The sequence below is a fragment of the Scyliorhinus canicula genome, chromosome 3 (genome assembly GCF_902713615.1).
Source record: "Scyliorhinus canicula chromosome 3, sScyCan1.1, whole genome shotgun sequence".
Lineage (NCBI taxonomy): Eukaryota > Metazoa > Chordata > Chondrichthyes > Carcharhiniformes > Scyliorhinidae > Scyliorhinus > Scyliorhinus canicula.
In genome coordinates, this window is record NC_052148.1 from 122578385 (window position 1) to 122599718 (window position 21334).

Sequence of the window (21334 nt, forward strand, 5' to 3'; positions counted from 1 at the left end):
AGTCGGTACTTGTGGGCGGAGACAAGTTCGGGTCTGTGGGCGTAGACAAGGGATAAATGTCGGCATGGCTCGGGGAGGGTTGGCGTAGGGGTTGGACTAGGTTGTTGATGGACGGGCATAATCATCTCCTATTGCCAGAGAGATGTGGTGGGAGTGGCTACATTATGATCCGTAGACGTTGAGTTGGTTGATGTGGAACCAACCAGTTTTACCGTTGGGGTACGTTATCTTGTACACGGTGAGACTCACTTGGTCTGAAATGGAGTAGGGTCCTGAAAATTTGGGGGAGAGGAAAGAACTGGGATTTTAAAGTGAAACCATTACTTGCTGACCAACTGTGTACTCTACGGGGTGGACGGTTTTGTCAAAGCAGGCTTTACTCTGCCTCTTTCTAGCGCCTAATCGGACAGTTGCAGCGAGTTGTGCCACTTTAATGTTATCTGCAACCTGTTGGACTGCTTTTTCGTGGGTGAGGGCAGTTACTGTGGGGTTTGCCAGATCCAGGCCTAATAAATATTCAATACCCTTCATGGGCCGTCCGGTTAGTGTGGGGGCTAAAACCTGTGGAACTGGAAATGGTGTTCCAAATAAACATGAGAGCAAATGGGAGGACTGTGTCCCACGTGGTAATGTTCTGTTGTACCATCTTCCTAATGGTCACTTTTAAAGTTCGATTCATTCTCTCGACAATGCCACTGGATTGGGAGTGATATGCTATATGGAATTTCTGCCTGATCCCAAAAATTGTTAAAACATTTTGCATGACATGGTGAAGTGGGAATCTTGGTCTGACTCAATGCTGCGGGGGAGACCCCAGTGTGTGAATATCTGTTGCATCAAAATCTTAGCGGTGGCCTTTGCTGTGTTTGTCCGTAAGGGAAATGCTTCTACCCATTTAGTAAAGGTGTTGATTACAACCAGCACGCACTTGAAACCGTTTCTGCAAGGGGGAAAGGGGCCAATGTAATCGATTTACTAATTTACCAAGGGCCATTCACAGGTCAGGTGTGTCTTAATTGTCCTTTCTTTGTGTAATGTTCAGGATTGTTCTGTGCACAGATAAGGCAATTCTCGACATAATGGGTTACATCGCTTTTTAAATCGGGCCACCAACATAAAGGTCCTAAATGGGCAGTGGTATTGTCTATCCCCTGATGTCCGTGTCCGTCATGAAAATGGTAAATGAGCTGGTTTCTGTCCTGGGTGGGGACCACATAAATTCCGTTTTTTTTAAACTATGCCATCCTGTACAGTCAGTGCATACTTCCATTTATCATAGGGGCTGGGAAGGTGCCGTCTGAAACCTGTTTGAGGGAGTTGTCTGCTTTTTGGGCTTGAGGTAGATCCTCAATATTGGTCTGGGAAACCTGGACTGAGTGTATCGGTTCGCTTTCGGGTGGCTGCCAGAAGTGACCATGGCGTGATCCTGTATTGGCTAAGGCGTCAGCCTTTACATTACTGGGTGGGGAGGAACGATGATGGTTTCTCACTTTAATGATATCATATGTGCGATCTAACGCTGTCTTGAGAATGTGCTTTAACAATGGGGCAGTGGGTTGGGGTTTTCCATCGGCTGAAACAAAACTTTGAGATTCCCACAGGGGCAGGAATTCTGTTAAACTGTTGCACACATACAGGCTGTCTGAGTGTATGTCTGCGGGAGTTGGAAAAGAGTTGGGGTGCTGAATTACATAGGCCAAGGCTGCGAGTTCTGCTGCTTGTGAGTGGTGGTGGATGGCAAATATTCAGCCTGGAGCCCAGTTACCAGTGGCATACCACAGGGATCAGTTCTGGGTCCTCTGCTGTTTGTGATTTTCATTAATGACTTGGATGAGGGAGTTGAAGGGTGGGTCAGTAAATTTGCAGACGATACGAAGATTGGTGGAGTTGTGAATAGTGAGGAGGGCTGTTGTCGGCTGCAAAGAGACATAAATAGGGTGCAGAGCTGGGCTGAGCAGTGGCAGATGGAGTTTAACCCTGACAAGTGTGAGGTTGTCCATTTTGGAAGGACAAATATGAATGCGGAATACAGGGTTAACGGTAGGGTTCTTGGCAATGTGGAGGAGCAGAGAGATCTTGGGGTCTATGTTCATAGATCTTTGAAAGTTGCCACTCAAGTGGATAGAGCTGTGAAGAAGGCCTATGGTGTGCTAGCGTTCATTAGCAGAGGGATTGAATTTAAGAGCCGTGAGGTGATGATGCAGCTGTACAAAACCTTGGTCAGGCCACATTTGGAGTACTGTGTGCAGTTCTGGTCACCTCATTTTAGGAAGGATGTTGAAGCTTTGGAAAAGGTGCAAAGGAGATTTACCAGGATGTTGCCTGGAATGGAGAGTAGGTCATACGAGGAAAGGTTGAGGGTGCTAGGCCTTTTCTCATTAGAACGGAGAAGGATGAGGGGCGACTTGATAGAGGTTTATAAGATGATCAGGGGAATAGATAGAGTAGACAGTCAGAGACTTTTTCCCCGGGTGGAACACACCATTACAAGGGAACATAAATTTAAGATAAGTGGTGGAAGATATAGAGGGGATGTCAGAGGTAGGTTCTTTACCCAGAGAGTAGTGGGGGCATGGAATGCACTGCCTGTGGAAGTAGTTGAGCGGAAAAGTTAGGGACCTTCAAGTGGCTATTGGATAGGTACATGGATTAGGGTAGAATAATGGAGTGTAGGTTAACTTCTTAAGGGCAGCACGGTAGCATTGTGGATAGCACAATTGCTTCACAGCTCCAGGGTCCGAAGTTCAATTTCGACTTGGGTCACTGTATGTGTGGAGTCTGCACATCCTCCCCATGTGTGTGTGTGTCTCCTCCGGGTGCTCCGGTTTCCTCCCACAGTCCAAAGATGTGCAGGTTGGGTGGATTGGCCATGAAAAATTGTCCAAAATTCTATGATTAACCTAGGACAAAAGTTCGGCGCAACATTGTGGGCCGAAGGGCCTGTTCTGTGCTGTATTTCTCTGTCTATCTATCTAGATACAAAAAGGTTTCCCTCCTTCTTTTCTTCCTTCTCAATTAACTGCCTACGGAGCATCTTCACGACCTCCTCTGTGCGTTGCAATTGTGCCAAATAGGACACTACTGCCATCGGCTTTCTGACTTTCCCTACGTTTTTCTTCTGAACCTTGCTTGGGTTCTGTCCTATCTTTCCTGGACCTGACTCATCATTAGCGCAAAAATTCGACCAAAGAGGCCATCCTCTCCCCTTTAAGTATTTCCTTAACTCTTCCTTCCAGTATGGGGCATTGCTCTGCTCTGTTGGCCGCTGCGACCTCGGATACCTGTGGATTCATCAATTTTTCTATTGCTTTTGTGGCCATTACTTATCTCTTTCTCTACTTTTAATTTGGGACAGGGGAATAAGGCGGCGATTTGAACAGCGGGTATGGCTTAAGCTATTTTCCGGCTCACAATAGTTCGATAGTTGTACATAATTCTAACAAGTTTACCTTACTCTTCCTGTTAGGTACGCATTCGGGTTAGTACACACTTCCGAAATTTGGTTATTTGGTCGATATGGGACTTGCACTTGTGGTTCTTTCTCTTTCTCGCAATTCGATTCAAAGTTTGTGGGTTCTCTCGGAGTGACAAAGTCACTTCTAATCGAGTCCCGTCAGAGGTCGCCAATAATGTTGCTCTATTTATTTATCTCGGTGAACCACAAGGCTTTCCCCTATATCAATCAAATGACCACACAACCAGTTAGTAGTTCAAAAGATGGTTTATTTACATACACAAGAGTTATCTCAACATGCAAACACAATATCTACTACGAGTTAAACAACACCTATCAGCTACAATAACCTCTACTTAACTTCAGAGTGACCGGCACTGTGCAAATGGATAAGGCCTTTATCTGGATTTCAATTGGCTGGTTCGAAGAAAGTGACTCTGTCTCTGCTGGGCTCATCCATCAGGTAGCGATCGTTGGTCTTGAACTTAACTGGCTGTTCCTGCTGCAATTGGGTGGCACAGGCCGGATCCAAAAGAGACAGAACAGATGGCTGTATCCTCTTTTATCCCCCTGGAATTTTGCGCTCTTTGGGGCGGTCCTAAACCTTGGGCCCAATAGTTCGACAGGGCTCTGTTCACACTCTTCGATTTCGGCCAATAAAGGGGCGGGTGCCTTGGTAGCTGGGTAGGTCCTTAGCGGTCATTGACCTTGGCAGTTGTGCTTTCTGAGCAAGGGAGTGTCGCCGATCAGTTTGTGGCTGAACTGATTGCTTGATTGGAGTTCTACTGTCCTGGGAAAATGGGCCATTGAAATGTAAACGAGCGGGGGTTTCGGTCAGGTCTGGTTACCTGTGTTTTTGATACAATAGGCTGTGTATCTGTCTGAGTCCTGGGTTGGCCACAATTCCCATGGTCCTTTGCAGGTGGCCATCTTAGATGGCTACAAAGGGCCTGACAGCTAAAAGAGATCTCCATCATTTATATCATGTTGAAAAGTTGTATTACAGATTGCTACAATCTCCAGCAGAGTGATACAGCTGGGTGTGTTCACGAGATCCATCATTTGCCTGAAACGGTTATTTCAAGAATTAAATCAGAATTACAAATCAAGGCCAGTTGGATTGGTCGTAGTCCAGGTAATCTGCATTGATGCTTATCCCCTGTGGATATTCTTCTCCCAAAATGGAGTACTCTGCCTGTTCAGCAGCTATGGTTCTGATTTGGAGGGGCTTTGCTGGGGTCACAGAGCTAAGCAAGTGCAGGCCAAAAAATTAGACACATGCCAGCGTGCATTGGAATTGCACTAGTTCAACGCAGCACCGGTGCAAGCCCATTAACATGTCCTGGAATGCTCCAGGACCGGTGCCACTTTCAGGGCTATAGAACGCTCGCCATTCAGGCCTGGCATCAGCACTTAGTCTCTGAAACAGAGAATCCCACCAATGGCATTTGGCTGCGAATAAGAATACCTGCATTTTAGAAACTGGGTCATTGGCGACCACGAGCACAGGAGGGCTCCCTCAATCATTTTAAAAATCTCAATTAGATCACCTCAACTTAATAAACTCAGGAGAATATAAACATTTTTAGACCACGTCCTCATAATTTAACCCTTTAAGCTCTGTTATAATTCTGGGGATTCTACACTGACTCTCTCCAAAGCCAATGCAGAAAATGTACACATATGTGGCCATTCTGATTGAGGTTTTGAATAACCTATGGGTAATATGTGAGACTGTTCAATTGGAATGATACTGGTACATTGGCTGGGATTCTGTGGGGCCCACCAATCGGAGAACTGAGACAGTTCCATGGGGGAGGCCTGACGGAATCAAATGCCTTCCAGGATTTAAGTGGCCATTGTCAGGCCTTATCAGTGCTTGAGGGCCCTGCCAGTGGAAATCTCGCTTAGCAAGAAGTGCCAGCCAGAGAATGGCAGCTCCTCTTGCTGCCAGCACTGTCTCCATTCGAGGCCCATAATCATTGTGACATCCTGGGCCATAAGCTGAGTGAAGGTGGGATGGGGATTAGGATGGTCAGAGGCAAGAGGGAGAGATCATTTGCAGTGGCCACCCCACTATCCGGTGAAATAACCCTTAATTGGGAAGGGTGCCTGGTAACAGAACCTTCCCCAACACCCCCTCCTCCCCCACCCGAGTTTGTTGGGTAGCCTTCCAAGGGGGCACCAAACCTATGTGGTCCCAATCTAATCCTGAGCTACCGTTAAATGATGATGGGCTCAGACTAATGATTTGTTTATTAATGAGCCGAATTAATAATAATGGTTTATTGCCAAAGGTAGGCTTCAATGCTGTGAAAAGCCACAATCCGGCGCCTGTTCAGGGAGGCCGGTACGGGAATTGAACCCGAGCTGCTGGCCTTATTCTGCATTACAAGCCAGCTGTTTAGCCCACTGTGCTAAACCAGCCCCAGACTGATTGACATCCTGCTGGCAGCTGCGAATCCGTCAGCCCTTTCCGCCCGCTGCATTAAATACAGCTCATTAGGTGTATGTTTTTCCAAATCTATGCGGTAAAAGCTGTAAGCTATCGACAGAAGTGAATATGTAATGCAATTCTAGTTATCAGTGCATTTATTGCATTTCAAAAGAAAATGACGGTTTCCAATTCTGGATTTTAAAATTGCAATATCTTAAAGCAAGTAAAGCATTGTACCGATAATTATTCTTTACACAGTTAGTTCCTGATCTCAACAGTGCTGCTAGTCACGGTACAAGAGCAGAGATTAGGGGCCAGATTTTCATTCAGGTGATGGGAAGATCGGGTCAGAGAGCACGGAGAGGGTATGAGTGATGTGAGGGGGTATTAAAAAGCCATTGCCATTCTTTTTAAAAACTTACCTGTCAATAGTTCCCTGAATCCAGACTCTGGTTCACATCTCCTCTGCGGAATCGTGAACCTCCAGTCCGGGAAAAAGCTGGGTTGGACTCCACAGAAAATGCTGGGTGGTATGAGCGGCCTATCCCCGGGTTGGGAGTGCAGGGCGTGGGCTTACTGTCCCCAGCCTTATCCCACAACGGCAAAAAAGTGCTGAAAATGGGGACGGGAATCCCAGAATCGGGTCCTGGTCGCCATTTTAAAATCCCGCCCCACCTCCGTTCCGATACGAATGGAGGCATGAAATCCGGACTGGGAAAAGGGGATGAAAGTCAGTAGGTGATGACCCCTGGCAACTCTGATGTGTTTCAAAAGGGGGAAGCAGGTTACCAGTCAGCCAACTCAGCTGGAGAGTGAAGGAGAGAGAAAAAGATTGTTTCCAATTTAAATAATTGAGGTAAAAACCAATTGCTTAACAGCACCATGGATGTACCTACACCACATGGACTGCAGCGTTTCAAGGAGGCAGCTCGCCACCACCTTCCCAAGGACAATTGGGGTTGGACAATATATTCTGGTCTGGCTGGTGATGCCCAGACCATGTGAACAAATTTAAAAAAAACACGTTGCCACAGTACAGTATTGAAGCATACTGAACAGAATAAAGCATAGCTTGAAGGAGTCCACACCAGACAGTATGGCTGGCCTGACATTTCACTTGTAATTAATCCTGCTGTTGCATTGAATTTGTTTAACTTATTCCTGCACAGCACATGCAGTGGGAGCAGAGCACCCTGACCGGGCTGAAGTCACCGTGTTGTCTGTGCCTGTTTCCTGCATACAAGATAATTTACAATCCTAGTCAAACGCAGGGCTCCCATTACCATCTCTCTCTCTCTCTCCCCACCCCCCCCACCCCCCACCCCCCCCCCCCCCAGTGAAAGCCAAGATAAAATGAAGGAAAGTAAATTTTAAAACGCCTGCATCTCTGTATTAACTATGTCTGTTATGCTTTAGTTAAAAGCTGTTAGTCCGCTGTAACTTTGTACTGTTAGATTGACTTGAGTCATTTCAGAATAACCTACCAGGGCACGGGTTGGACTGGTGGAATGGGAACGGATGGGACTGGAACTTCTGCTTCGGCTTTTACTTGGCGACCACTGAGTCAATAAAAATGAAACAGTTACCAATAGAAATGGAACTTTTACCATCAGTTTAGAATGATTCTATCGTTTTACACAAACTGAGTATAGGTCTGTAAAAGCTTCCCAAAAAGTTACTGTTAAAATGTATGGCATTTACTTCTTAAGCATACGATTAAACAGATTATTTTTATATCAAGTAGACCCCAATTTTAGAGAAAGAAATATATATATATATTTTAAAATAAATTAACTGAATCTCTCCCCCTCAATAAACAGGGGCTACTTTGAACCCAGGGGAGCTTCCCTTGAAATTGCAGAGGCCACAACCTCAGACCAGCCTTAAGAGCTTATATGGAAAACATACTAAAGATAGAGATGCAGAGTACACAGTGTGGTTTCCTGGGCTTGCAAAATTAGACTAGCAAGCAATATAAAAATATTCCTTTTTAATTAATGTACTGGATACAAAGTTCACATCTGTTACAAGCAGTGATATTATCATTATTGGGTTAGCAAGCATCAGATGATTTTCTTCAAAAAGCAAAAACAATTGTCATTTGCCACGTTATACGTTGAATTTACTCACTATCAACTATGACAACAGAAGAGTATGGATTATTTGAGCAGCAAGTGTGCAGTACATGTGACCAAATGTGACTTGAGCTGTGTCAATTTGGACGAGGAATAGTTGAATAATTTCAGCTTCAGGTGGCTGTTTTTTTTCCATTTGGGCTGATCTACCTAAAATTTTAAGGGGAAGGGCCACTTTACAGTCAGGTTAAATCTGTCACAATGATGCACAATAATATAGCGTCATTAAGGTAGTAAAGTGTCCCAAGGTGCTTCACTGGAACGATTATCAAACAATACCTGACACAGAACCATTTAAGGGGATATTAGAACATCTGTTCAAAAGCTTGGTCAAAGAGATAGATTTCAACGAGCATCTTAAAAGAAGAAGGAGAGGTAAAGGGGTGGAGAGGTTTGAGGAGGGAGTTCCAGAGCTCAGGGCAGCTGGTGGCTTGTAGGTTGTAAAGGAGGCTACAATTGAATGTGGGCAAAAATATTGGTAAACTTACTGGCTGGGGGGAATTAGAGATGGGAAAATGGCCATGGAGGAATTTGAAAACAAAAATGCGAATTACAGCCCATAATCGGCCTTGCGTCTTTAACCATCTACATTTACCTATGGGTTCCTCAACTTACCAGAGCTCCTCTCTTTGTAAATGCTTCTCCCTTAGCAATAACCATGTCATTTTCCATCAGGGCTGGCCAGACGTGATAAACCACCAGTGGAGCGGTGAAATCAGAGTCATAGCTGCGGCGATACCTGGAGGGTGGAAAAACGTTTGCGTCCTTTAGAATTCTACGACTGGTCAGAACAGTGCAAAAAAAAGTCTTATATTTGATCCACATAATGAGCACTTCAGAAAAGTACATTCTTGTTTAAATACCTTCATTCTACCACTTGTTGTCATTTCACAGATCTGGTGTTGAATGTTTTATTGTGGTTTAGGTACCAATCTTGGGGGTGATTGTCTGACCCCGCCCACGCAGGCGCAAATCATGTTATGCGTACCAGATTAGCGTATTTATATTTGTATTTACATATTCAGATTCAGCTTTAAGCCAAATTCACCAGGCCCTTCAATTCTCCCGCTCTCCAACGCAACGTGAAGCTGGCGGAATCACTTCTTGTCTCCAAAAATGGCGACCAGGCGCGATGACCAGGCCAGGGGGCTCGGGCGAGGGCCTGAAGCAGGGCCTTTGGCGAATCCAAAACAGGGTGTCACTCATTCTAGGAGGAAGGGGTGGTGTCTCATGATAGCGATTGTGGGTGGGGCGGGGGGTGGTCTTTGCCAGTGATTGGCAGAGGAGTGTTCCTGTGGGAGCACCCTTTAAAAAGGGCACCCTGATCTCTGAGGAGCCAAGCTTGGCAGTATCTTTAGGTCTGCACACCTCATTCATGGCGCAAATTTCCTCAACCTCCAAAGAAATGTCTATGTGTAGATGGATTGCGATCTGGATTGTGCTGATCCACCTGGAGGGAATCACACCGTGTTTCCCACCAGAGACTACACTTAGAAATGTTTTGGGAGAATTGCGCCCTTTCATTCAGTTGTAGCACTATTACTTCAGAGTCAAGAGGTTGTGCATTCAAACAAGCTGCAGTCCAAAGAATGGACATGTAATCTAGGCTAGCACACCACTGAAGTGCTGAGCAAGTGCGGCACTGTTGCTAGCGCTGATTTCAAATGAGATGTTAATCTACCCCAGCACAATTTGAAGAACAGCATGGAGGCCCCATCCCTCCATACCCATGGGTAGATGTATCCCTCAACCTGTGGAGCAGATTATCTGTTTGCAAACCTTGCTGTTGCAAACTGGGTGTTATATTTCCCTGCATTACAGCAGTGACTACAGTTCATAATTACTTCAGTGGTTGTGAAGTGTTTGGGGATGTCCTGAGGTTGAGAAGGGCAATTCGTTCTTTTACTATTTCTGATTATTGTATTCGCTGCTCCCAATGTAATCTCCACTATACTGGGGAGACTAAACACAGACTGGTGACTGCTTTGCGGAACACCTTCCCTCAGCCCACAAGCATGACTTCAACCTTCCTATTGCTTGCCATTTTAACTCCTGGTCTCATTCCCACATGTGGGTCCTTGGCCTGCTGCAATGCTCCAGTGAAGCCCAACGCAAGTTGGAGGATCAGCAGCGCATCTTCCGATTGGGCATGTTACACCCCTTGGGATTCAACGTTGTGTTCAACAACTTTAGACTGTGACCTTTCTCCTCCACCTTAAACCCTTTTTTCAATATCCCACACATTTATTGTCTCAATGAAAAAAACCTCCTTTTCCCTCCCACACCAGGCCATCTGTCTCTTGTTAGGTTGCTACATCTCGTTGCAATCACAGCAACAGTTTAATATCTAACACATTTCTCCTCTTTAGTTCTGAGAAAGAGTCAGTTAACTGTTTTCTCTCCCTACAGATGCTGCCAGACCTGCTGAGTTTTTCCAGCATCCTCTGTTCTTGTTTCAAATTCCAGCATTCGCAGAATGTCGCTTATTTTATTTCTTTTGCTTCCTCAATGTTGGGGTGCTAACAGCAAGTTTTAGAAATGAGGAAGGTACTTGTTCCTGTCCAATTTCGTCTCGTTGTATTTGAGAAAAGGCTGTATGAGCAGACCAGTATCGTCTGTTGTCAAAAACTTTTTTTAAGATGTGGAGATGCCGGCGTTGAACTGGAGTGAGCACAGTCAGAGTCTTACAACACCGGGATAAAGTCCAACAGGTTTGTTTCAAATCACTAGCTTTTGGAGCACTGCTCCTTCTATTCGTTTCTAAAGGAGCAGTGCTCCGAAAGCTAGTGATTCGAAACAAACCAGTTGGACTTTAACCTGGTGTTGTTAGACTTCTTACTTTTTTAAATCTAATAACTTTGCCAACAATGTGGCTTTGCACTGTCCTACACTTTTGTACAATCTTAATTTCGATTCCTTACATGTTTTACAATTTATATCTCGTTTTCCCATCATAAAAATGAATAAAATTGATGATTTACCAACTGTGCCTTGCAAAAAAAAAACCCAAAAATGGCAGCATATCAGAAAGTTGCCTGTCAAATTCCATAATTTTTCACTCATTTTTGAACAAATGAATATGAGTAATTTAACTAAAGGTGTTAATTATTTAGTTACAATAACAAACAGAACAAGCTTGTAGCTCTAGGTTTTGGTACATTTACTAACAAACAGTTACTTTTATGCTAAAAAAGATCATTACAAATCACGGGAACCTGAAAAAAAAACAGAAAATGAGAGAAAGTGTGGCAGTTAATTAACATCCAGAAGATCCTACAGGTGTAGGGTCTGGAATGGTAACCTTCCTCTATCTTTCAAATGTTCATCAATCACTTTGAATTTTCGGTCGTTTGTTTTGAGTTTAGGTTCTGAGGCTAGCCTTGAAGTGGCAGAGCTGGAACAGTGTTACTGAATTCTGTCTCTAACGTTTTATTTTGGCTGTTAGTTAAGAATGATGCTCATGCAGTCATTAGTCAAAAGATTTAGAGCTTTGCTTGCTTGTGTTAGTTTGTTGCTGGAGCAGCAGAACCTCCTTTGCTGCCTGGAAAAGCAAGTAAATGAATTCAGGAACTCGCCACTGATAATCTAGTTGAACAATAGTTCAATAGTTCAAATGGTTGAAGGGCCTACCCCAGGGTTTCCCAAACTTTTCCAGCCACAGAATCCTTTGACCACCCAAGAGAAGTGTAGGAACCCCTGAGAAACATTTTTACATTAGATTGAAAAATTAAACCGCAAACATGAAAAAACAAACTTTAAAAATGTTTCCATCGACACGATTAAACGGGAGTCCCATTTTGGACACGTTTAGCGGGGTGTTTCTTGGCGCATGCAGCCCAAAAAAGGGCTCTATTTTTGCCCTTGGCAAGGAACACCTCACTGAAGTCGCACTTTGCTTCATTTTCTGCACTGACGAGCTCAGCTCAGCCCGTCAATAGAGGAAGGGATTGGGGTGCCATTTTTCAATGTCACCCTGATCTCCCCCGTCTCTAGTCGCCCCACTGCGGCCTCCGGACCCTCCCAATGCCCCAACCTGCCTATTAGGGGATCTTCAAGCCCCCCGCCCCCTCACTCCACCTTATAAGGGCAGGGCACCTCGGGCCCGATCCCTGCCAGTGCCAACCTGGCACCCAGGCACTGCCAACATGGCACCCCAGCAGAGCCCCTGCCAGCCAGGCAATGCCACCCCGGCATCCTGGCAGTGCTAAGGTGCCTAGATATCAGCGGAAGTGCCAGGGTGCCACCCTGCCAAGAGCCTAACCACCCAAAGGCATCTGATGGCTTGGGAACCCCCTCCCAGGTGCCGTTACGTGTGGTCCACATTTGTGTGGACCAGTACTAAACGGGGCCATGGCGAAGTCTCGCAGACGTGGACATTAAACCCAAGCCTTGGGAGAATCCGATGCCGACATATTTATGTGAGTCGTTAATATGCAATCTGGATCCTGCCCAGTGAGGGCGATATCCAGATTGCGAATCTGGACCCCGAGCATCTTAAATCTTGATACAACGGCCTAATCGTGTCACGAGTTGGGCTGGATGAGGCCTTTTGACTAGGCCCTATGTCTTATATGTATACATTTATTGTAATAAAAAAGTTCTGTTATTCAACAAATACTTCCAAGTCTTACCTTTTTGTCATTTTTAATGGAAGCACCCACCCATCCACTCTCACCGTCCTTTCGGCCCCTCTGATGCATCCCCATCCCCCACCCCCAATGGCAGGATCTACCGCTGAATCCTTGGAGTAATCCTGCAGACCCAGTTCAGAAACCCCTGGTCTAACCTGTACCTCTGCCTATGGTATAAAGCAGGCTTTTCCAACATAGTTGCGGCCCACGAGCCTTCTGAACTCAGTTTGCCAAACCTGTGGACGTTCAACTGACTTCAGTTTGAAAACTGAAGGGGCCTCACGGTAGCATGGTGGTTAGCATCAATGCTTCACAGCTCCAGGGTCCCAGGTTCGATTCCCGGCTGGGTCACTGTCTGTGTGGAGTCTGCACGTCCTCCCCGTGTGTGCGTGGGTTTCCTCCGGGTGCTCCGGTTTCCTCCCACAGTCCAAAGATGTGCGGGTTAGGTGGATTGGCCATGCTAAATTGCCCGTAGTGTAAGGTTAATGGGGGGATTGTTGGGTTACTGGTGTACGGGTTATGTGGGTTTAATTAGGGTGATCATTGCTCGGCACAACATCGAGGGCCGAAGGGCCTGTTCTGTGCTGTACTGTTCTATGTTCTATGTTCTAAAACAATGCTGTGAAGCTATTCATCCAATCACAAGCTGGTTCCTCCCGCTGATGATAATAATAATCTTTATTCTTGTCACAAGTAGACTTACATTAACATTGCAATGAAGTTACTGTGAAAATCTCCAAGTCGCCTGATCGGGTACACAGAGGGAGAATTCAGAATGTCCAAATTATCTAACAAGCACATCTTTCTGGACTTGTGGGAGGAAACCGGAACACCCGGAGGAAACCCACGCAGACACGGGGAGAATGTGCTGACTCCGCACTGACAGTTACCCAAGCCGGGAATCGACCCTGAAGCTGTGAAGCAACAGTGCTAACCACTGTGATCCAGTAAATACAGTGCAAAAGCAGCCTGTGATTGGACGAGCAGAAAGCATTGGGAAAGTATATGTTTGAGGTAGATTTCTGGTCCTGAGAGCGAGAGTGGAGTAGGCGCAAGAGCAGGGCCCAAGGGAGGTGAGAATGGGGCCCAAGGGAGCGGGTGGCCGGACATTAGGGAGGTGAATCTGGGTAGGGTGGAATTGCGGCAGGCGGCAGTCCCAATGGGAACTGGCTGGAGGTGTAAAGATGGCTGACAGAAGACATCGGAGGAGGCGCAGTGAGCTCTCCAGAAATCATGGCAGCAGCACCCGGGGCACACACCAGGTGGGAGGGCAATGCAGGTGGACATTCAGCTCCTCTGTTGTCTGACAACTATCTTGCACCCCTGTGGAGGCAGAGTATCACGCGGAACACATTTATGTCGCGGGATGGCACGAGGAGGCGACCCCACCAAATCAAGAAGGCCTGGGCAAAGGTGGGCTGGCGAGGTCAGCGGGTATGACATAGTGCACTGCACATGGATACAGTGCCGGAAAAGATTCAATGTTCTTCTGGGCTCGGCAAGGGTGAGTACCGAGTTGGTGTTGTCCAGTGTGGAGAAGTCTGGACGGGCTACCATGCTAAGCGGCGCTCGGAGTTACAATTGGCATATCTGGCTATGTGTGTTAAAGTTGGGAGTGTGGCAAAGGGCCAGATGTGCAAAGATGTCAGGAACTTAAACATGATTTGCTTGGGTGAGGGGAGAGCATGGAGTGGTGTTGCAGGTTGCATAACAAATGGATTTTTGTACTTCTAGAAGAGAAGCCATAACAACACGAAGAGCTCAGCAACTGGTGGTAGGGTGGCCAACATGATAATCCTCAGCAGATATAAGATGGATGCTCTGGAGCTCAAGTGCGAGCACAGGGGGAAGTCTTCAGACAGGCAGGCGTTTCAGAGGAAAGTAAGATCACAGTGAACAGAAGCAGGACAGGCAGAGAGTGAAAAGAATGTAGGGTCACCTCATTCCTCATAAGAACTTCTAAAAAAAGAGACCCCAGTTATTCAGCAATCACAAATCTCGTATGATGCTGCTGATATCAGCCTAACCCAGCTACCTAGCATGGACAATGACTGTGCGATGAGTGATAAATCTGAACGATTGTTTTCCTCCTGCAGATGAGCCATCCTCCAGAGCCAGCTAGGACCCACCATTGACACCAGAGGAGGAGCTGATGATGATGGACCCACACCACAGCCAGTGCAGATACAGACATGTCAGTGGGGAATAGCACGTCAGCTCACTGTGCTAGTGATGAACAGTGATGAGAGCACTTCATGCTCGCATGCTGAGCAACTACAGTTCTATACCGCTGACTGACCTGGAGCTTAACATATTTAAAAGATTCCCATTGAATGTCACAGTACTGTTGCCAAAATTAAAGTTTAAAGGCAGGTTAGCCAGTCACTGGAATAAATTCCAACCACATCAACACACTAAGTATCACTGATGTAGTTTGTACAATGAAAATGTCAAAGTTATCTCAAAAGAATCTAGTTGGTTTCTTGTGTTGCCATTGTGATTAAAATTATGTTAACCCTTACAGGCTCGTTCCCTCCCCAAATGGGGAGGATCAATTAGGATATATGGATATTTGCCATTCATAGAATCTGGGCTGGATTCTCCGATTGCCAATGCCGAAATCGCGTTCAGCGATCGGTGGAGAATCACAGATCCCGACCAAATCGGGGGCGGCGCCGCTTTAGTGATGCGCCGTCCCCTCCAAAGCGCCGTCCTCGGGATGGCCTCAGGACATTGCCTGTGGCCCGCCCACAGTGCTCCGCCCCCGACGGCGTTGGTTACGTGTGGTTTCATCCATCGGGAACTCCGTGTGGCAGCTGCGGGCTCAGTGCAGCACTGCCACAGTTGGGGGAGGGCCGATCTTGGGAAGGGGGGACTTTATTAGAGGCTGGGGGTACTGTGGGGGATGGTCCAGAGTGCGCCATCCGGCCAAAGGAGGGGCACTATTTCACAGGCCGGGTCCGCGAGCGGCCACCGCCATGTAGCACAGTGTGGCCACTGCAGGCCGCCGCTGTGCACATGTGCGGCCACGGACTCAGCAATTCTACGGGCTGCACGGCAGCTATAGCCGGGTGCCCTACGCTGCCGGCATGCTAGCCCCCAGAAAAACGGGGAATTGGTGGCCATTTTACGCCATTTCTTCTGGAGTAAAATGTCACCATTTCCACACCAGCGTGGGGACATAGCCTCAGAATCGGAGAATCCAGCCCCCTATCAATGTAACATCTCTGGTATGATATTCCAGATTTGCTTCAAGGATTTGCATTTACATAGCATCTGAGACAACCTCAGAATGTTCCAAAGCACTTCATAGACAATGAGGCACTTTTAAAATGTAGCCACCGCTGTGATATAGGGAAATGCAGCAGCAGCAACAATGGGGGTTGCTTACCACACGCTTTCTCCAGATGTGTCGGTGGCAATTTGCCCACCACAAACACTATGATAAAATGGAGGCCACTCTCACTTTTTCTCATTGAAGAGTTCACCATCTGTCGTGAAGGCAACATCAAGCGGGGGCTCCAGCGTCTGCATGGCAAAGGCTAAACGACACACGTCACGGATAAAACTGCTGATCAATATGAAGTCCACCTCAGGTGGGAAGGAAATCTTTGGATTTATGCTCATGCTGCGGATCACGTCCTGTTGAAACACAATTTTTGTTTTCAAACAGGCTGCCCAATAGTTAAACATGTTTATTCACTATAAATATCCCACAAAAATACTGTGAATTAAAATGTGCCTCTCAGCTACAACATCACAACATGACTTTTAGCTGATTGCAGTCAGTCGCTGCTGCAAGTTTAGAACAATTCACATAAAAGGTTAGAGATTTAGGACATACTTTTAGGAGGGGTTGAAGACTTAAATTGGGAACATGTAAAATATATGGGGCAGAATTTTATGATTCCCCTGCATCCAGTGGAGCCCATAAAACTCCCAAGATAACCCTCCCACTGCCTGCTTTGACTTCTCTACAATTTTATGATGGGTCGGGCGAGGCCCAAACTGGCTTGCCTGTCCTTGTCCCAATTGAGGCCCTTGGGTAGACAATTAGTGACCACTGAAGGGGTTCAGGGACAGGGAGGAAACTTGGAAAGTCACTATTTTGTTCAGGGCTTGGGCCAAAGGGGGAAGCGTCTCCTCCAATGGTCTCCTTTCCAGATCGGTCCCCCCCTCTTCTCCCCACCCCACAAGGTCTGCCTCTTGCCAATGCTTTCTCCTTCCCGCTTACCCGCAGCCTCTTCATTAAGGTTCACTCTTCTTTCACTTCATGCTTCACCTCCCCATCCCATCATGAGACCACCCGCACTTACCTGGTCCTGGACTTTGAATCTGGGGACTGATTGTAGTCCCAACCCTGGCCACTGCTGCTACTGGCATCGTTGGGACTACAGAGCTGCCGGCCAATCAGATTGGCTGACAGTTCTCTGAGGCAATTAGGGATGGGCAATAAATGTTGGGACTAGGTTGGCTAGCTCTCGTCCCACAAGAGATGAGTATCCTCCATCCAGACTTTTCAGCCTTCACTGTATGGTGGGTACAATAGACACTGTTCTAGTGGAGTGGGTGCCCACTAACAACAGTCTTTGAAGGCATTGGAAACTAAAATCGGCATAGTGTAAAACCACCTGCCAAAGCACTGTCGTCCATTTTGCAATATGTCCCCAACCCTGTTTATTTATAAAGGTACTCAAATCTGCTGCCACTCTAAAACAAGAATCCCCTTGTTAAGGGGAAACTGGCAAGGAAGGGATGTCAATCCAAATTAAATCAGAAAAACATATGGGAAAGTTATCATGGCTAAATGGAAAGGCATAAAAGATTTATTTGTCTCCTCTTTCCCTTTGCATAGATCAACCTGTAAAATATATTCCACTTCAGGGCATTAATTAAAATATATGAAATGATATTTGTAAGTAAATAAGCTAAGTATTTGGTTTTGATCCATATCATATATCCCAGCTGCAAGTTTTTTCTTTACTTCAAAATTTTCCTGCATAGTGATAGGGGACTCAATCGTAAGGGGAATAGACAGGCGGTTCTGTGGACGCAATCGAGACTCCAGGATGGTATGTTGCCTCCCTGGTGCAAGGGTCAAGGATGTCTCGGAGCGGCTGCAGGACATTCTGGGGGGGGGAGGGTGAACAGCCAGCTGTCGTGGTGTACATAGGCATGAACGATATAGGTAAAAAACGGGATGAGGTCCTACAAGCGGAATTCAGGGAGTTAGGAGTTAAACTAAAAAGTAGGACCCCAAAGGTAGTAATCTCAGGATTGCTACCAGTGCCACGAGCTAGTCAGAGTAGGAATGTCAGGATAGATAGGATGAATGCGTGGCTCGAGAGATGGTGCAAGAGGGAGGGATTCAAATTCCTGGGGCATTGGGACCGGTTCTGGGGGAGGTGGGACCAGTACAAACCGGTCGGTCTGCACCTGGGCAGGACTGGAACCGATGTCCTGGGGGGGTGTTTTCTAGAGCTGTTGGGGAGGGTTTAAACTAATGTGGCAGGGGGATGGGAACCGATGCAGGAAGTTGGAAGGTAGTAAAACAGGGACAGAAGCAAAAGGAAGTAAGGGGAAAAGTGCAAGGCAGAGAAGACATAGTCAAAAATCTAAAAGGGCGACAGTACAAGGTACAGTGACTGAGGGGAACTCAGTGAATAGGCCCAGTAATAACAAAAGGAATAAAACTGGAGATGTTAAGATTTAAAACAGAGGTAAAAAAACCAACATAAGTGTACTTTACCTGAATGCTCGTAGTATTCCAGGGGCTGGTTTAGCTCACCAGGCTAAATCGCTGGCTTTTAAAGCAGACCAAGCAGGCCAGCAGCACGGTTCGATTCCCGTACCAGCCTCCCCGGACAGGCGCCGGAATGTGGCGACTAGGGGCTTTTCACAGTAACTTCATTGAAGCCTACTCGTGACAATAAGCGATTTTCATTTTTTTTCATTTTCATTTTCATTATTCGGAATAAAGTAAATGAGTTGATGGCACAAATCATCGTAAATGACTATGATTTAGTGGCCATTACTGAAACATGGTTAAAGGATGGAGGAGACTCTGCTGCGCTGCTTCCAGGAGCTTAAGGTGGAGCTGCTGGAGTCGCTGAAGGCTACCACCAGAGAGCTGATGGAGACTCAGACAGCCCAAGGGGCCGCGATCCGGGAGCTGCAGCAGCAGGCCTCCGCAAGGGAGGATGAGGCCGTGACCACCGCAGGGAAGGTGGAGATGCACGAGGCGCTCCATAAAAAGTGGCAGGAGCGGTTCGAGGAACTGGACAACCGGTCGAGGCTGACGAATTTGCGGATCCTGGGCCTCACGGAGGGGCTGGAGGGGTCGGACCTAGCGGCCTATGTGGTCATTATGCTGAACTCGTTGATGGGAGCTGGGTCCTTCCAGGGGCCCCTGGAGTTGGAGGGGGCCCACAGAATTCTGGCTAGGAGGCCCAAGCCGAACGAGCCGCCGCGGGCGGTGTTGGTGCGGTTTCACCGGTTCGTTGACCGTGAGTGCGTGCTCCGGTGAGCCAAGAAGGAGCGGAGCAGCAAGTGGGAGAATACGGAGGTGCGGATCTTCCAGGACTGTAGTGCGGAGGTGGCTAAGCGGAGGGCCGGGTTCAACCAGACGAAGGCGGTGCTCCACAGACGGAGTGTGAAGTTTGGCATGTTGCAGCCGGCGCGTCTGTGGGACACCTACAAGGACCGGCACCATTATTTTGAGTCCCCGGAGGAGGCGTGGGCAAAGATGGGGGATTTTGTATGATAATGTAATTTTGTGTTTAACATTTTTGCTCTGGATGGGGTTCTCTGTTTAATGCAGGATGTGTGTTGGCTTTAGGGTGGGTGGGGCGATGTCGTTATGTCTTTTTGTATGGGTCTGGTGGACGGGTTCGGGCAGGGAGGTAAACTGGGAGTGCGGGGAGCTGGTGGTGGGGACTGACAATGGGAATTGCCCTAGAGGGGGCGGGGTTGGGCAGGGCGAAAGCGCGGGCTTTTCTCTGGCTTCCCACTAGCCTGTGGGGGTGGTACCGGGTTGCTGCTGAAATGGCCAGGAAGTAGTTGGAGGATGCAGGGGGTGCTGCGGGAGGGGGGGGGGGGGGGGGAGTTGCCGCCGTGGGGAACAGGCTGAGCGGGGCGCGCTGGCCAGTGGTAGGCAGGGGTTGTGTTATGGCTAATCGGCAGGGGAGGGGGGCAGGGAGCCCTCTGATCCGGCTGATAACCTGGAATGTGAGGGGGCTGAATCGGCCGGTCAAACGGGCCCGGGTGTTTGCGCACTTGAAGGGGCTGAAGGCGGATGTGGCTGATGTACCATCAATTGAACGCGAGACGAGTTGCTGAACAAAAGTATGGCTTTAATCTGCTAGATGTTAGCCCTGCGGTCGATTACAGTAGAAGGACGACCGCCAAGAGTACTGGGTATGTATACCCCGCCCTGGAGGCGGGGTTAACTCAGCCTCTCGACCAATCGGGGAGACGTCACATGACTGGTCTCAACCAACCGGTCGAGAGGCACATGACCGACCAGGGCCAATGGTAAGCCGGTGTTCTGCACCAATGGCAGGCATCTATACTAATCATACCACCACAGTGGCCATGCTCCAAGAGACACACCTGAAAGTGGTGGACCAGGTTCGGCTGAGGAAGGGATGGGTGGGCCAAGTATTTCATTCAGGGCTGGATGAGAAGAATCGGGGGGTGGCGATCCTGGTGGGAAAAAGGGTGTCGTTTGAGGCGTTGAGGGTGGTGGCTGACAGTGGCGGGAGGTATGTGATGGTGACTGGTAAGCTGCAGGGGGAGCGGGTGGTGTTGGTGAATGTTTACGCCCCAAATTGGGACGATGCGGTGTTTATGCGGCGCATGTTGGGCCGCATTCTGGACCTGGAGGTGGGGGGCCTGATCATGGGGGGGGGACTTCAACATGGTGCTGGATCCCCAATTGGATCGATCCAAGTCCCGGACGGGTAGGAGGCCAGCGGTGGCTAAGGTGTTGAGGGGATTTATGGATCAGATGGGAGGGGTGGATCCCTGGAGGTTTGCGAGGCCAAGGGCCAGGGAGTACTCGTTTTTCTCCCACGTGCATAAGGCCTATTCCAGGATTGATTTTTTTGTCCTGAGCAGGGGGCTGGTTTCGAGGGTGGAGGATGTTGAATACTCTGCCATTGCCATTTCGGATCATGCCCCGCACTGGGTGGACCTCGGGCTGGGGGAGGAGAGGGACCAGCGCCCGCTCTGGTGCTTGGAGGTGGGGCTGCTGGCAGATGAGGAGGTGGCCGGGAGGGTTCGGGGGTGTATTGAGAGGTACCTTGAGGCCAATGACAACGGGGAGGTCCGAGTGGGGACGGTCTGGGAGGCATTGAAGGCAGTGATTAGAGGGGAGTTGATTTCCATCCGAACCCATAGGGAGAGGGGGGAGCAGAGGGAGAGGGAGAGATTGATAGGGGAGATGGTGAGGGTGGATAGGAGATATGCTGAGGCTCCGGAGGAGGGATTGCTGGGGGAGAGGCGTAGCCTTCAGGCCAGGTTCGATCTATTGACCGCCAGAAAGGCGGAAGCTCAGTGGAGGAACGCACAGGGGGCGGTGTATGAATATGGGGAGAAGGCGAGTAGGATGCTGGCACACCAGCTCCGAAAGCGAGACGCGGCCAGGGAGATTGGGGAAGTGACGGATAGAGTTGAG

At 48.0% G+C, this 21334-nt stretch overlaps 1 protein-coding gene across 2 annotated transcripts in view; it reads right to left on the reverse strand.

The window, feature by feature from the left end:
• spata18 (spermatogenesis associated 18) overlaps positions 1 to 21334 on the reverse strand; it is a 137840-nt gene that overhangs the window by 19257 nt on the left and 97249 nt on the right. Inside the window, exons 9-11 of one of the 2 annotated variants that reach the window (XM_038791195.1) lie at positions 16124 to 16299; positions 8642 to 8765; positions 7376 to 7450 (exon numbers count right to left, since the gene is read on the reverse strand). In XM_038791195.1, the coding sequence (XP_038647123.1) occupies positions 7376 to 7450; positions 8642 to 8765; positions 16124 to 16299 (375 nt within the window). The remainder of the gene's footprint in view (positions 1 to 7375; positions 7451 to 8641; positions 8766 to 16123; positions 16300 to 21334) is intronic. The other variant, XM_038791197.1, reaches the window with a different exon arrangement.